Source organism: Phacochoerus africanus, chromosome 1 (assembly GCF_016906955.1).
Source record: "Phacochoerus africanus isolate WHEZ1 chromosome 1, ROS_Pafr_v1, whole genome shotgun sequence".
In the NCBI taxonomy this organism is placed as follows: Eukaryota; Metazoa; Chordata; class Mammalia; order Artiodactyla; family Suidae; genus Phacochoerus; species Phacochoerus africanus.
The window spans coordinates 112,425,434-112,441,940 of record NC_062544.1 but is presented as its reverse complement, the minus strand read 5'-3'; the positions used below and the strand labels follow the sequence as shown (position 1 = coordinate 112,441,940).

Genomic DNA, 16,507 nt, shown 5'->3' with positions numbered 1-16,507 from the left:
CTTGAATACACGGCTGCCCACCTAACATGTCACTCAGATGCCTTTAAAACGCAAGTTGTCCAGGAACAAACTCCTGATATCAGGCCCCATCCTTGTTATCCCACCAACCACTGTGTGCACAAGATGTTCAGGCCAAAACCCAGAGGTCCTCCTGACTCCTTTCTTTGTCTAACTCTTCACAGCCAACACTTCAGTCATCCTGCTGCTCTACTTCCAGACTATATTCACGAGCTGAGCACTTTTCAGCACTCCTAACCCTCCTCCCCACTCCCTGTCACCCTCCTCTCCCTTCATCATCCAGTGACCATCCTGTCATACCTGAATACTGTCCCAAGCCCCTCACCAGCTTCCTTGCCCCTCAGGCTTGGCAACACATAGCAAAACATGCATTTACCCACTTTTTGTTTCAGCATCCAATAGGAAAGTATCTTACAAATACAGTGGGAAAAACACAAAATATCCCACAGATACACTGGTAAAAGTACAAAATGACATAGATACCAGGTTCCTCACTGGACTGCTATTTATAAGAGCAAAAGACTGGACACATGATAGAGCCATATAGAGATGCAAAAAGAGATCAGGAGGATTCCTGTATTCTGCTATGATGTGATCTTTGGGCTATATTAAATGAAAAAAAAAAAGGCAAAGTATAGAATAGTGTTTAGAGTCTGTTACCTTTTATATAAAAAAGAAAGGTAAAGAAATGTTTATTTTTTTCCTTATATTTTTAAAAACAATGGAAAAATCTAATAAACACTGTTTCTTATCAGGGAAGGCAGAGAACAAAGTAGAAGGGTACAAGTTGAAGCCAGACTATTCTCGATATGCCTTGTTTTATTTGCAATCACATGAAAGTTTCACAAAATTTTAAGAAAATTTAATGAAAAAGAAAAAAATATGGTAGATGGCCTTGTTCTCCATTCTTTACCTTCCGTGGATTTCTGCCCCTTGCTGTGTGACTTTGCAACTCCTCCCACTAGAGGAACAGCATATTTTTCCAGCTGCAGTAGACTCTATTTTTCTAAAATAGTATCAGTGAGATTTCCAATCCCATGCACTCTTACAGAACCTGGACACTCCTTATCAAGAGATGGAGTCTGTCTCCTCCTCTCAAACCTGGGCAGGACTTTGTGATTGCCACAATAAATGCACGTACAGCTTCCAATGGCTTCCTTTCTCAGGACACCCTTAGAACCCAGCAACCATGTCGTGAGGAAGCTCAATCTTGCCCACATGGAGAAGTACTGCGGTCCCCAGCTAATAGCCAGCATTAGCTGTAAGACATATAAATGATGAAGACATGTCAGATGATTCCAGTTCCCAGACTTCAAGTCTTCCAGTTGAAGCTCCAGACATTGTGGAGCAGAAATAGGCCATCCCACTGTGCTCTCCCTGAATTCCTGACCTAAAGAATCTGTAAGCAAAATAATGGATGTTTTATACCATAAGTTTTGGGCTAATTTATTATGTAACTGCAACACCACACCTGACTTTGGGCCTAACTAAATTGCTTTGACTGAAGGAATTTCAGCAGTTATGTCATTTCAAGCAGAGGCTTGAAATGAGTGTGTGCGGTTAGGCATGCCCTCTTGAGCATCTGTCATCACCATGGGAAGAACATGCCCTGACTAGCCTGCTGTCTGAGGAGGATGAGACACATGGAGCAGCCCTGGGCTCACCTGCAGCCTGGAGCCCAGCCTAGATCAGTGAATTCTAGCCAGTATGCAGATGCATGAGTGAGAATAAAAAACTGCTATTTGGAGCCACTGAGTTTTGGCTGATCTACTGTGCCGTAAGATGCTGGCAACAGATATGTGATCAAAAAGCAGTCCTGGAGTTCCCGTCGTGGCGCAGTGGTTAACGAATCCGACTAGGAACCATGAGGTCGCGGGTTCGGTCCCTGCCCTTGCTCAGTGGGTTAACGATCCGGCGTTGCCGTGAGCTGTGGTGTAGGTTGCAGACGCGGCTCGGATCCTGCGTTGCTGTGGCTCTGGCGTAGGCCGGTGGCTACAGCTCCGATTCAACCCCTAGCCTGGGAACCTCCATATGCCGCGGGAGCGGCCCAAGAAATAGCAACAACAACAACAACAACAACAAAAGACAAAAAAAAAAAAAGCAGTCCTTACAAACTGAACACAAGTGGGGAGGAGGCTTAACTGTATATCCTTTTAGTAACTACACAGAGAAGAATCATTTCTAACAACTCCAAAACACAGATCTTTGACTGTACATCACTGAAAAGATATAAACTAAGGACAAAATAAACCACATTATTGAATGAATAAATACATTCATTAGTATTATTGCTAGTAAAAAATATCTTCACTATTATTTTGAAACAAGTACATATATATACATTGCATATATGTAATAGTCTCTATACATACAAGGTTCATCTGGATTCTGATTTGAACAAACCAACTCTAAAAAGCCATTTTTGAGATAATCAAGGAAAACTGAACATGGACTAGGTATCAGGTGATATTAAGAAATTAATTAATCAGGTGATAATGTCACTGAATTAAAATAAAAATATATTTTAACTACTAGAGGTATATCCTAAAGTATTTATGAGTGAATGACATGTTTGATTTTGACTGAAAATACTTCAGCAAAAAAAAAAAAAAGTAGAGGAATATAGATGAAACAGCTAGCAAAACACTGATCATTGCTAAAGGTACATGACTGATTCAGAGGGGGGCTTCACCAAACAATCTTTTCTCCTTTTATATGTGTTTGAAACTTTTATCTGCAGAGTATTTGCTCTTCCTGGGGACATCTAACCTCCAGAGCCAAAGGCCAGTGTATCCCAAAGAGAGGTCAGCATGACCTGGCCACCAGGATAGGACAGTCCTGCACAGGGGCTTCCCACAGTGCACAGGGGCTGCCACAGCTAGAGTACAAGTGGCAGCTGCCTCTTCAATCCAGCCCTGTCTCTGCCACTGTCCTCATCTGAGCTATCAAGGCTATGGCCTCTAGAACCTGACACTGGCCACCCAAGATCAGATACAGGAGTTTAGACAGTGGGCTCACAGAGCCACAGGAAGAGAAAAGTTCTCACAGCATGATGACCAAGACAATCACACTGCCTTAGTTAATATTAGCCCAGTTCAGCAGACAGGGTCAGGATCCAAAGAGTCTCACTAGGTTGAAAGGGATTTACCAAGTACAACCAGAGAAGTCGTGGCAGAGACTCATGCAGACCCCCCAAAGAGTCACATTCAGGTTGTACAAGCCCAGGATGGAGGAAACCCTGCCTTCACACTGAGATGCCCAGCATGAGGCTGGCCAGATGTGGGGTGGAGTGCCAAAGAGCCCTCGGAATAGTGGAGGATAGTGTTCTTGGGCTGCATGAGCCAAAGGCCTTCATCTTTCAGACTGTGTCATTCACAGTCCATGTAATGACCTAAGCTCTGAGCCCTGTCCTCTGAGCCTCAGGATACTGACAGCCTTGAGCACGAGAACCCAAGTCAGCAAAGGTCCCAGAGTCACATCCCAGGCACATGAGCAGGAGAACTCAAGCCTACAAAGAAAACCAGGGCTGAGGATGTGCGAGCACAGTGAGCTCCTGCCAAACCTGTGAGTGGATAAGTCAGCTGTGCCAGGACCAAGAGACAGGAGGTGGAGAGAGATCCACAAAGGGAAAGAAGAACTTTCCAATAGTGGAGTCATCTGCCTGGGAGGGACCAAAGGCCACAGACCACTGGGGTATTCACACCAGAGCAGAGCTCCTGCCTTCAAGGAATATGGAAGCAGCCATGCTGGCATCCATTAGGGATTGAATTAGAGGCTCAAAATAAAAGGACAGAGCACACATATCACCTGCTGAAGCTACACCATGCTGCTTCTTCTCTCTATTTTTTTTTTTTTTTTTCATTTTACAGCTGCACGTGTGGCATATGGAAGTTCCCAGCCTAGGGGTCGAATTGGAGCTGCAGATGCAGGCCTACGCCAAAAACACAGCAATGCCAGATCCAAGCTGCATCTGCAGCCTATGCCACAGCTTACAGCAATGCCAGATCCTTAACCCACTGAGCAAGGCCAGGGATGGAACCTGCATCCTCACAGACAATATGTCAGATTCTTAACCTGATAAGCCAAGACAGGAACTCCTAAACCATGCTTCTCAAGGAGGTAGACTCACATGTCAGAACTTGACATTGGAGGAGACCTGGCCTGAGTCCATGGAACCCATGGAGCTGCAGAAGAAACTGCAGAGAGTACCACATCCATCTCCTCACACCACAAGCTGCACTACCACCCAGCTGGAGGGAGCAGAACTCTAGTCTCTTTCAGGCCAGCCCTTTCCATGCTCCATCTCACCCATCATGGAGTGTCTGCCACCCCCAGTTCCCCTGGAAATCATGGGCACGTTGGCTGCTGCCAGAGCACCTGCAGGATATGGATGGGATAACACTTAGGAGATAAGTAGTTGAGCACAGCTGGGAAGAGGGAGCCTATGGCAGGCTTTGCAGGCCAAGGTGGAAGCCTTGCTGGCTGGCCAGCCAAGCCAAGAGAAAGGGGCCAAAGCTTTTCAGGAGCCCCTGATTACCAGGAGCCACCAAGAGGCAAGGTGGCAGCCAGTGCCTCTCCTGGCTCCAGGCTTGATTGTGAGGTCATCTTGTCCAGTCCAGGAGATCTCTGCAGCACAATGGAAGAGCATCTCTCTTCAGGTAATCCATCTCTCTTCTAATGAATCCAAATGCTGTACATTGTACTTGTTTTCTCTCCTCTGTGAAACTGAATGGTGGGAAGCATCCCCCTTCCTTTTCAATCACCTCAAAGAAATAAGCTATCAGAGGTGGAGGGGACTTGAAGATTATTTAGTTAAATTTCTCCATTTTACAGATGGAAAAAAACTGAGGACCTATCCAATATGTACAGCCAGTTTCAGGCAATGCCAGGATTGATTAAAACCTGAGTTTCTGATCCCCACCCAGGATGCTTCCACTATTCTTCACTCCCCACCCCACACTGTCCATTGCTCAAATGTCCTACTTCCAGATCCTTTTCTTATCCTCAAAGCCCTCCCCATCCTCTTGCTAAATTTTCCATCTTCTGAGAGCAGGAGGCAGAGAAGTGACGTGGTTCTCCAGCTGTGCTCAGTGCATGGCATTAGATATTGCTAAAGTCAGCTAGCTGGCTGTTCTGCTAAATCTCTCATGTTAGACCTTTGGAGCTCCCAAGAGAGTAAGTCAGCGCTGGCAATGTGTTTTGTAAGCTATAAAACACCACACAAATAGGTGCTGTACTATTTTAGAAGATGAAATAATACAACCCCTTTTAACCGAATGCTCATTTATCTTACCTCTGTGAGACAAAGAGATGGCGGGAGCAAACTCTAATTTAAGGAAGTTGAGGAAAAAGATGTAAACTGAAGTGTCTCTTTCTCTCCCACCACACTGTGAGCTCCCTGAAGGCAGAGCCAACTTCCTTGCTCCTTCCTTTGTTCCTCACATTTCACCTGGGATAGGCATCCCGGAGGAGCTCAGAGAGGGTTTCCATGGATAAACTTCTCTCTCTCTTTCTCTTTTTTTTTTTTTTTTTTTTTTTTTTTTTGTCTTTTTGCCATTTCTAAGGCTGCTTCCGCAGCACATGGAGATTCCCAGGCTAGGGGTCGAATCGGACCTGCAGCCACCACCTATGCCAGAGCCACAGCAACTTGGGATCTGAGCCGCATCTGCAACCTACACCATAGCTCACGGCAACGCTGGATCCTTAACCCACTGAGCAAGGTCAGGGATTGAACCCGCAACTTCATGATTCCTAGTCAGATTCATTAACCACTGAGCCACGACGGGAACTCCATTCATGGATAAACTTCTCTTTAAAGTCCTCCTATTTCTAAGTAGAATTTAATCGTAGAAATCCCTCATAACTACTTCCATATATAAAAAGTACAGATGACCCTTATCACCTGCCAGCACACAAGAATGTAACCAATGTATGGGTGTGACTACTGAGAAATTTCCTTACCTCTCCCTTTCTCCAAAGCACCTGAATGCCTTACTGGTTCTTCCAGCATCCCCGGGGAGCACAGCTCCCTCCCTGAGCCTGTGACACTAGAGAGCTTGGGCTCCTCTAGGTACAGGGGGCAGTCCCAGATGGGACCAGGTGGGGTGATCCTTGTGTGAGCTTGTGGTCAAGCTGCTGGGGCTCTTTGATCTCCTCAGTGGCTGGGACCAAGTCCTACCACCACTTAGGGAAAATCTCTTCCTCACCTTTGGCCCTGACAGCAGTCCCACCACTTCGGAAGTAGCCAGGCGTCTCCAAGGAAATCTAGATTTTTTTTTTTTGTCTTTTTGCCATTTCTTGGGCTGCTCCTGTGGCATAGGGAGGTTCCCAGGCTAGGGGTCAAATTGGAGCTGCAGCCGCCGTCCTATGCCAGAGCCACAGCAACGCAGGATCCGAGCCGCGTCTGCAACCTACACCACAGCTCACCGCAACCCCCTATCCTTAACCCACGGAGTGAGGCCAGGGATCGAACCCACAACCTTATGGTTCCTAGTTGGATCCGTTAACCACTGAGCCACGACGGGAACTCCAAGGAAATCTAGATTTGATCCCAGGGGTAATCCAAAGTTCCCTGGACGTTCCCAATACGCCTCCATGTGACCCTCCTGTGAGAAAGAACTGGGGATACCAGGTAAGAGGTCTCTGCTACAGCAAGGCACTCATAAAAACCCTAAGATGAGAGTTTCTGCTATAGTGCAATGGGATTGGAGGCGTCTTGGGAGCTCCAGGATGCAGGTTCAATCCCAAGCCCGGCACAGTGGGTAAAGGATCCAGTATTGCTGCAGCTGTGGCTTAGGTTGCAATTATGGCTCGGATCTGATCTCTGGCCCCAGACCTCCATATACCATGGGGCAGCCAAATAAGGAGGGAAAAAAAAGAACCCTAAGATGCCCCTATGAGCAAAACACAAGGAGAGATCACAGAAGTCCTGAGACCAGCCTGGGGACCAAGGTACAGCCCAAATGAATCAGAGAGCACGCCCCTCTGCTCCATCCCACAGGCACAAGTGACCAGAACCTAAACTGCGAAACACATGGGCTGAGAGACTGCCGGGGGGCGAAGGCACGCACCAGAGGCCCAATCCACAGTGGTGGGACACCAGAGTTCCACCTTCCTTGCCAGAGCCCAGGGTCCCAATCACTCCCTAGCTATGGTCAGCTTCCATTAACTTTGCTGGCAAATGGGGATGGCAGAAGGCCCTGAGGGAAAGAAGCCTGAAGAAGTCCTACGAATGTAGTACCAACACCAGCAATGCCATGCCCCTGGCACCACTGAGACAGGAGCCCCCACAGCTCGAATGTCCACCGAGTACAGCTTATGAGGGGGCATGAAGTCCTAAAGTGACACTCTGCTCTTACTGCAGGCATGCAGGTCTCAGCTACCATGTCACCATTTTAAAAAGTGAGTCCCTGGGCAGGCAGGATGAGCAAGGCCAGCACAGGTGGGTCCTGTGGGAGCTGCATGGCCAGGCAGGAATAAGTGCATATAAAACACTTAGTGGAATGACCAGGAATCAGCAACAGTAGTCTGAACTGTTAAGAGAGTTTTCCAACCTACCACCACAATCAGTCCCAACTGATTGCATATGGGCCACAGACTCCAAGAACAAATTCTCCTCAAGTAGCCCACACAGCAAGGTCTGTCCCTCCCCACCTCCATCAGAGACAAGCGGAAAGGGCCACATTCAAATGTGCAGGACCTATGAGAAGGGGAGGATTTACTGAAGCCCCAAATCCTATCTCCCAGCAGCCTGCTACTTACATATATAGGGAAGGCTCCTCCTGTGACGCTGGGGTGAAAAGGCATGACCCAGAGTCTCTGAAACCTTTGACTTTTTAAACTCAGAACTAAACCTATTCACAGAAGGAGAGCTTTAGAAAAAGAACAGAAAAGTGGCCCACTGCACCATTCTCTGGTTCCCAAACTAGTCCAAAGTCTGGATCTACTTTCAATGAATGCCCAGCCCCTTCAGGTTCAAAGCCCTCAATGAACTCTTTCTTAAAAATTTGGAATCTTCCCCTTGCCCTGAAAAAAAAAAAAAAGATTCTGAATGGCTTCTATATGTAATTCCCAGCTTTCAGGGGAAATATGGGACAGAACACCTTTTTTTTTTCTTTCTTTCTACCATTTCTTGGGCTGCTCCCGCTGCATATGGAGGTTCCCAGGCTAGGGGTCTAATCGGAGGTGTAGCCACCAGCCTATGCCAGAGCCACAGCAATGCGGGATCTGAGCCACATCTGCAACCTACACCATAGCTCACAGCAACGCTGGATCCTTAACCCACTGAGCAAGGCCAGGGATCAAACCCACAACCTCATGGTTCCTAGTCGGATTCATTAACCACTGAGCCATGATGGGAACTCCAGAGAGGAACACCTTAAATGACACCACAGGGATACAATCAGCATAATCCAGAATATGAGAAACTGGACAAACAACACAGCCAATCATGAATAGCAAGGGGAAAAAAAGAAGAACTGAAGAGGTGTATCAAGCAAATGCAGCCTATAAATCCTGTTTAGATCACAACTCAAACAAACCAACTGTAAAAATAAATTCGTAAGGTAATCAAAAGAGCCTGAACCCTGACAGGATATTTGCTGAGATTAAGAAGGGACTGTCAGCCTGTTTAGATGTGATGATGGTGCTGTGGTAATGTTTATACAAATCCCTTATTTCTTAGAAATATCCACTGAGGAGTTCCTGCCATGGCTCAGTGGTTAGCGAATCTGACTAGGAACCATGTGGTTGTAGGTTCGATCCCTGGCCTTGCTCAGTGGGTTAAGGATCTGGCATTGCTGTGAGCTGTGGTGTAGGTTGAAGACACAGTTTGGATCTGGCGTGGCTGTGGCCGTGGCTGTGGCCAGGAGTTACAGCTCTGAATGTACCCCTAGTCTGGGAACCTCCACATGCCACGGGTGCAGCCCTGGAAAAGACAAAAAAAAAAAGAAAAGAAAAGAAATATCCACTGAAACACTGCTGATGAAATGTTGGGATATATGGAAGACCCCTTCCATAGGGGTAGGAAGTGATAGATAGATAGATAAACCTGATCAGCTATGAGTTGATGTGGCTGGGCAACAGGAACATGGGAGTTCACTAGCTTGTTCTCTCTACTTTTATGTATGTGTGTTTGAGATTTTCCATAGTAGGGAGTTCCCATCATGGCTCGGTTAACAAACCCAACTAGCATTTATGAGGACATGGGTTCAACCCCTGGCCTCGCTCAGTGGGTCAAGGATCTGGTGTTGTCATGAGCTGTAGTGTAGCTCACAGAAGCAGCTCAGATCCCGCGCTGCTGTGGCTGTTGTGTAGGCCAGCGGCTACAGCTCCAATTGGACCCCTAGCCTGGGAACCTCCATATGCCGTGGGTGTGTACCTAAAAAGACAAAAGACAAAAAAAAAGAAAGAAAGAAATTTTCCATAGTAAACACAGCCATAACTTTTTCTTTTAGATACACTGTACCTTATCAGTCTTACTAATGCTAAAAACAGCTATATTATCAAAACTGCCCCTCTCTCCCTGGCAAGAACTGCAAAAATGGTTGCCCCCTTTGAGTGAGATTTTGACATCATCACTATTCAGATGTTAAGTCATTTTAGCAGAAACTCTGTGACATGCTCTCCATGAGAATCCAGTAGCCTAACATGATCTCTGAAAAGAATCATTATTTCCAAATCTGACAAATCTATCCTTTCATTTTATCCTTACAAATTAATCCCAGATCTTTCCAGAGCCTGACTGTTACTTGATATAGTATAATAAATCTAGCTGAGCCCAGACCAGAGATACTATTACTGACAAACCCATTCATTCATTCTTGCTCTCTCTCTCTCTCTCTTTTTTTTTTTTTGTTTGTTCTTTTGTTTGCTTTTTAGGGCTGCACATGTGGCATATGAAAATTGCCAGCCTAAAGGTCGAATCGGAGCTGCAGCTGTCGGCCTATGCCACAGCCACAGCAACTCAGGATCTGAGCCACGTCTGCTAACCATACCACAGCTCATGGCAATGCCAGATCCTTAACCCACTGAGTGAGGGCAAAGATCAAACCTGAGTCCTCATGGATACTGATCGGATTCATTACCACTGAGCCACAACAGGAACTCCATTCATTTATTTTTGAGATATAATTATGGCAAACCCATTTTGAGGAAGCAACTCTGGGTACTTGGTCTCAGAGTAGCCTCACCCACCTTCAGCAACAGACCAGAATCTCTATGTGCCCAGCTGCCTTTAGCTCAAGATGTCTCCTTGGCATATGGACTGGAAGGGAGTGAAAGGCAACCTCAGTGTAGATCACCAATTTCGATGTGGTAATAAAAGCGAGGTATCTTACCTGGTTCGCCCCAGCTCTACTCCACACCCCTGCACTCGGCTCCACTATCTGCTTACTGTCCCTGCCTGTGCACCTCATGTCATTTCTTCCTCTCTCCATGTCTCAGAATACCACCATTGTCCCAAGGAGCCTTAGGATTCTCCTTTTGAAGCCTGGCTCTATCTCAACCCTCTATAAGCACTACCTATTTGACACTTCTCATGCACTGAGCTACCTACAGTGTCACTCCTAGGATCCTCCATGACTTTGTTCTCAGAGCTCTTCAAGAGCTCTATGACCAACCAGACTGTGAGGTGCTAGAGGACAGCAGAGCGTCGTATATCCTTCCAGGCTCTTCACAAAGCCCAGTACAGTGCTTGCTCTTCATACAGTAAATACAACTTGGTTGACTAACTAAAGATCAATTTGCAAATGTTAAAGCTCTCCAACTCCACAGAGCTGATGTAGATTAAACAGGCTGCTATTGGTCTATGTGGCTTCTTTGTGCAATTTTTTTTTAAAGGTGCTTTCCGGGGGTACTGATCAAGTTTCTCCTGAACTGGTGATGTGTCTACAGGTAAAGTCCCAGCAACTTGGGACCTTCATTGTACATTAAGCATACCTCTGTAAAAATAAGTGGATGAATGAGCGAAAGGTACCCCCTTCCTGTAGGCAGACACAGCCCATACCAAGGCACATAGTGCAAAGCCACAGATAAGAGTTCAGCCTTCCCTGACCTGGCATTCCTTGGGAAATGCACAACCTATGTAAGTGTTCATATGACCCTGAGACCAGAAGCAGAGAGCACTGCCTTAAGGAAATCTCTGATGCCCCAAGTGCCACATCATCCAAACAGCACTAGGTTAAGAGGCAGCACTATGGGTGTGGTGATACTGCTACTCACAGGATTCGAGCTCTTCAGCCACAAATGCTGGAGCTGCCCCCTCAGAGAGCCCAAATCAGCTCACAATGAAAATGAAGATACTAATTCAGCCTGGGGTGACAAGGGGTAATACAGCAACAGGAAAGAGCCAGGAATTGATTCCTCCAGAACCTCAGTTCCATTCCCATCAGGGGTTAGTAAAACGATCTCCACCTTATCTGACCTTCCACCTACCTCAATTCACAATATAATTCCCCCAAATTCACAAACCAGCTTGAAATTATGCCAACGCTCTTTCCTGAATACCCAGAAGCACATGCCACAGGGCTTTTTCTCCATCAATGGGCCAATCTGTTCAGCAGCGTCTCAGAACAGAACATGCTAAATTTGGCATCAGGTACCTGAGACACTCTGGTGAGAGGAAGTAGAAGTCATTCTGATGCTGAAGGAGAAACATACCATGGAGGTGCAGCTCAGCTGAGGTGATGTGACAAGCTGAATATCAGCTAAAAGAATAAATTTCATCTCCTACAAGCCCCCAATCCTGAGCTTTGGTGAAAAATAGCCAGCTCACCACCTGCGCTTAACAACTGTAGGACCTTAGCACCACAGCCCATGTGTGTGTCTTGCCCACAGCCAGGAGCAAGATTATATGACTGCTAAATACAGCAGGAGCTCGTGGTTCCTTAACCCACTGTAGTTTGTGGGTCTACCCTGTAGCAGAACATATAGACAGGGAAGAAATGAAATATTGGAAAGGAATATGAGTAGACACTAACCACTTTCTGTCCCTTTGAGCTGCCCAAGTCTTTCCAAAATCTCACATGCTTGGCTCTGCAACATCAGATAAACACCAAGCACAGCAGCCTGTTTGGTTACCAGAAGAGAAACACTGGATTCCCCATATAGAAAACTCCTAATAACAAGGTGTTTTTCCACTCAGCTGTAGATGCTTTCCCTTGGAAGGAAAGCTCTAAAGCCTAAGTGAGCCTTCCTCAAGCTAAAACTCAAAGAGCAGCTCAATGCGCAGCAAAATGGACAGTATTTGTAGGACTAAGAACGGTGTGCTAACAAACACAGATAGCTATTAGCATTACCATAATAGCTAATATAAAATGGGTAAATCCCCCTTCCAAAAGAGATGTTCACAGGCTGGCCTGTCTGTGGCAGGTTTCAGGCTACTAAGACCCTTTCATTTCTGTTAGTTGTCTAAGAAATGACTTCTGAGGAAATAAACCCGTAAGAGGCACAGCTGGGCAGCTGAAGAATAAAAAATTATGCTCCCTCACAGTTTATGTGCCCTCACATAGAAAAGCCAAGGCAACATTATCAGCAGACTCATATGGACTCAGAAGCACCCCTAGGTTTTGCTACTTCCCAGGTCTATTTGGTGTAAAGACAGTGCTTCCATTTTATCTTGTCTCTTGGTAGCTTTCCTGAGTGTTCAGTCTACTAATTTATTATAGATTGCCATTTTCTTCCTCTGCATTTCCTTTCCACTTGATTGTTTATACGACCTCAACTGGCATACATTTTAAACAAGCTGGTTTTAGAGTATTTGATCAGATATGTCTGTTTAAAGCATTCCACTGATTTGAGTGGTAACCTAAGTCATAAGACAACATGAACATACTCGGTTCTAGATGATTCAACAGCATTTTTGCTTCACCCCAAAGTGTTTCACTAAACCATGATGAAAGCACATGACCCTGTTACTATTGTTGAGCCTAAATAAGTACCTTGTGGTGTCCAGTGCCACTTTCCCTTCCTCCAAAGATGATTTTGACTACTAAATGCCTGAGGAAAGCGCATGACCAAGTTCATGGTTCAACTATTTCCATATCTTTCTGCTCCTCGCAGTGACACTTATCTTCCCTGACAGCCACTCCCATTGTGCTCTTTCCTTGGCCCAACACAATGGACACATGCAGACACAAGCAGACAGGGAAGACGTTTTCCATCCCACTGCTTCCCAGTGCAGAAGAACCAGGCTGAGGTTACATAAGCCCCTCCTTAGCCTGGCACTGGGGGAAAGCGAATTTGGAGTTCGTGACGGAGTCACGGTCTGCAGGCCCAGACTGACCCTGCGCTCACCATCCTGCTTTACTAAGGCAGGGCGGCTGTAATGGAAGGGATGCTTCTCGCGACTGACCACTCGGCTCACGTCAGTCCGACTGGGCTCAAAGTGTAGCTGGACGTCCGATCTCGCTGTCCAGACTAGACTGCAGGGTCGTGAGCCCCAGCTTCGGCCTCAGGCTGCAGTTCCCGCCCCCGGGCGCCTTGCCCTGCGCTTACCTGCCCGGGCCAGGGCCGGGGCCGGGGCCGGGGCCTGGACCCGGTGGTCCGGCGGTAGCCCGTGCCCCGCCTGCTGCCAAGAGCTGTCCGCCGCCAGCCGGTGCTGAAGGCGGCTTCCCTACCCCGGGGCCCGGGCCGGGGCCGGGGCCGGAGCCTCCGGGCGGCAACGGCCCTTCGCCAACGCCGCCCTCCAGGCTGGCCTCGTTGCCCATGGCGGGCAGACGGGCGGGGCCGAGGTCGCACTGGGCCCGGGCCGGCGGCTCCCGGGCAGCTGCTCACACGCTCCGCGCCGCCGCCGCCGCCATCTCCCAGCTCGGCTCGCGCCGCCGCCTGCCGCTGCGCATGCGCGGCCCTCGTGCCTCTTCCCTGTACACACCCCCACCCCACGCACGCGCGCGCTCCCTCCTGCTGGTGAGGACGCGTGTCCAAGAGCCCCCGGCGGAGTGGCCGGGAAACAGCCGCCTTGGCCCGCGCATGCGCCCTCCGGGGCCGCCAAAGCCGGCGTTCGCTATCCGGGGCCCAGCAAGTGTCGGCAGGAGCATCCGATCAAACCAGGATTGGAGAGACACAGACCACGAGAAAGGGCTGTGAGGGCGTCCCGCCGTGCCCTGCCCTGGAGTCAGTGACGCTTACTGCCTCAGAGAACTCAGGAATGGGAGCTCTCATTTGGGTAACTTCAGGGTGCCAACTGGCAGACTTCTGGGAACAGGCCTCAGAGAGGGGTCACTGAGTGTAGCATCAAAGGATGTTTAGAGAAACAAATGAACAAGTGTGTTCAGAGGCGCATTGTCATGGAAGGACTGAGATAAAGGATGCTGGGTGATGGGGCTGGTTATGAGGGTCTCAAAGGGATTGAAGACTTTATCCAGATGTCGCCATGGGAACCATCTGGGTTTCATGCTGAGCCCTTGTCCCAGGGGAAGGAGTCTCAGGAAGTGTCCCTGGGAAAGGTGGAGGGTGTGTCAGGGCTGGCCTGAAGCCAGATGGAAGGTTGCCTCAGCAGGCCCTGGGACAGTGACCTTGGGGATGAGGAAAAGGAGTTGATGTTTCTTAGAGTCCTTGGGCTGTGGTTCCCAGGGACTGTCTAGATGAGGGGCTGCAGGCTGCCTCTGCATTAACCTGAGAGCTCACCAAATTATTTTTCCATTACCTCACTTTACAGACTTCGGTGTCTGCATACTACTCTGCCTCCTGGCTTCTCACACAAACCTGTACTTTCCTGAGAGAGAATACTTCTTAGAAGATCCAGACTATACTCCAAACTTCCTGGCTTCATAAATCATGGCTGTGTACGAATTCCTGTCATGGCACAGCAGAAACGAATCCGACTAGGAACCATGAGGTTGCGGGTTCAATCCTGGCCTCGCTCAGTAGGTTAAGGATCTGGTGTTGCCATAAGCTGTAGTGTAGGTCGCAGATGCGGCTCAGCTGTGGCATAGGCTGGCGGCAACAGCTCCAATTAGATCCCTAGCCTGGGAACCTCCATATGCCATGGGTGCATCCCTATAAGGACAATCAATCAATCAATCAATCATGGCTGTGAAGAAGAACTTGAGTAAACTTGGACCTATTTTACAAACCCATTTAATTCTGCTAATGATGAAGAATAAATCAAATGTGATGTCAGCATTTCTAACCTGACCTGGAATAACTCAGAAAACCCAATGAACACTGATAACCAGGCTGATGGACAGACTTTGGCTGGGCCTTCCCATGCATTCTTATCTTCTCCCTCAACCTCTGGGATGGAGCTCCTGAAGCTTGGATCCCTGAATTGACTGACTCTGCTGCCTGGGATGATGAGAGCCTCTCTGCCTGTGTTATGATGGTCTTCACTGTGTTTCCTCCTGTGTTTGAATCATCTTTGTACCTGGTGCTCATCTAGGCTCTACAAGGATCCACGTTTCAGCTGTGCCACTTCCCAAATGGGATCTTAGCAACTGAGGCTCACAAAGCCTCCATTTCCTAGCCTGCAAAGTTAGAATAATAGTAGTTCTCACTGTAGCTCAGTAGGTTCAGAATCCAACATGTGTCCATGAGGATGCAAATTCAATCCCTGGCCTCTATCAGGGGGTTAAAGATCCGACATCACCACAAGCCACGGCATAGGTCAAAGATAAGGCTTGCTGTGGCGTAGGCCAGCAGCTATAGCTCCAATTCAACCTGTAGCCCTGGGAACTTCCATATGCCACGGGTGCAGCCATTAAAAAAAAAAAAAAAAGGTTATAATATTAGCCTCTCTTAACTGGGTGGGGGTGTGTGTTTGGTTGTGAGAGTGGAGTGGCTAATGTAAGTAAAACATACCAACAAGTGCCTGGCATACACATGACCAACTTTTTTTTTCTTCTTTTTTTAGAGCCACACCCACAGCAAATGGAAGTTTCCAGGCTAGGGGTTGAATCAGAGCTGCAGCTGCTGGCCTACACCACAGCCACGGCCATGCCAGATCCGAGCCATGTCTGCAACCTACACCACAGTATATGTCAACACCAGATCCTTAACCTACTGAGCAAGGCCAGGGATTGAACCTGCATCTTCAAGGATATTAGTCAGATTCATTTGCACTGAGCCACAACAGGAACTCTGTCACATGATCAACTTTATTATTAGTTGGTTCTCTGGTGGGTGATCTTGAGGTAGGAGGTAGATGAGTCCCTGGGCTGAGAACTTGTTAAGCCAAGTAGATTGGGCCTTGCCTCTCTAACACCTCAAGAAGAAAGTTAAGAGCCGGAGCTGAGCTCTACTAGAGTAGAAAGATAAGACTGACCACTTCATTCGATCCTGGTGTCAAGAAGAGCTCCCCAATTACCCATGCACAGTAAGACCCCTAAGGATCAAAAAAAGGAGGGGGCACCAGACCATAATTAAGTCCTGATACTGTCCCAGCATCCCTTGCTCTGGAATCCGTCTTTGCCAAAAGATGTACACGCATTAAGGGGAGGGGCCTGTGTCCAGTCAGGTGTGAGAAATAAAACAAGATATATGGCCAAAGGTA

General features: G+C 47.7%; 1 protein-coding gene across 1 annotated transcript in view; it reads right to left on the bottom strand.

The window, feature by feature from the left end:
- Positions 1 to 13,724, bottom strand: part of BSN (bassoon presynaptic cytomatrix protein) — a 97,959-nt gene extending 84,235 nt beyond the window's left edge. Inside the window, exon 1 of the mRNA XM_047751845.1 lies at positions 13,513 to 13,724. Coding sequence (XP_047607801.1) covers positions 13,513 to 13,724 — 212 coding nt within the window. The remainder of the gene's footprint in view (positions 1 to 13,512) is intronic.
- Between the last annotated feature and the right edge of the window lie 2,783 nt (positions 13,725 to 16,507).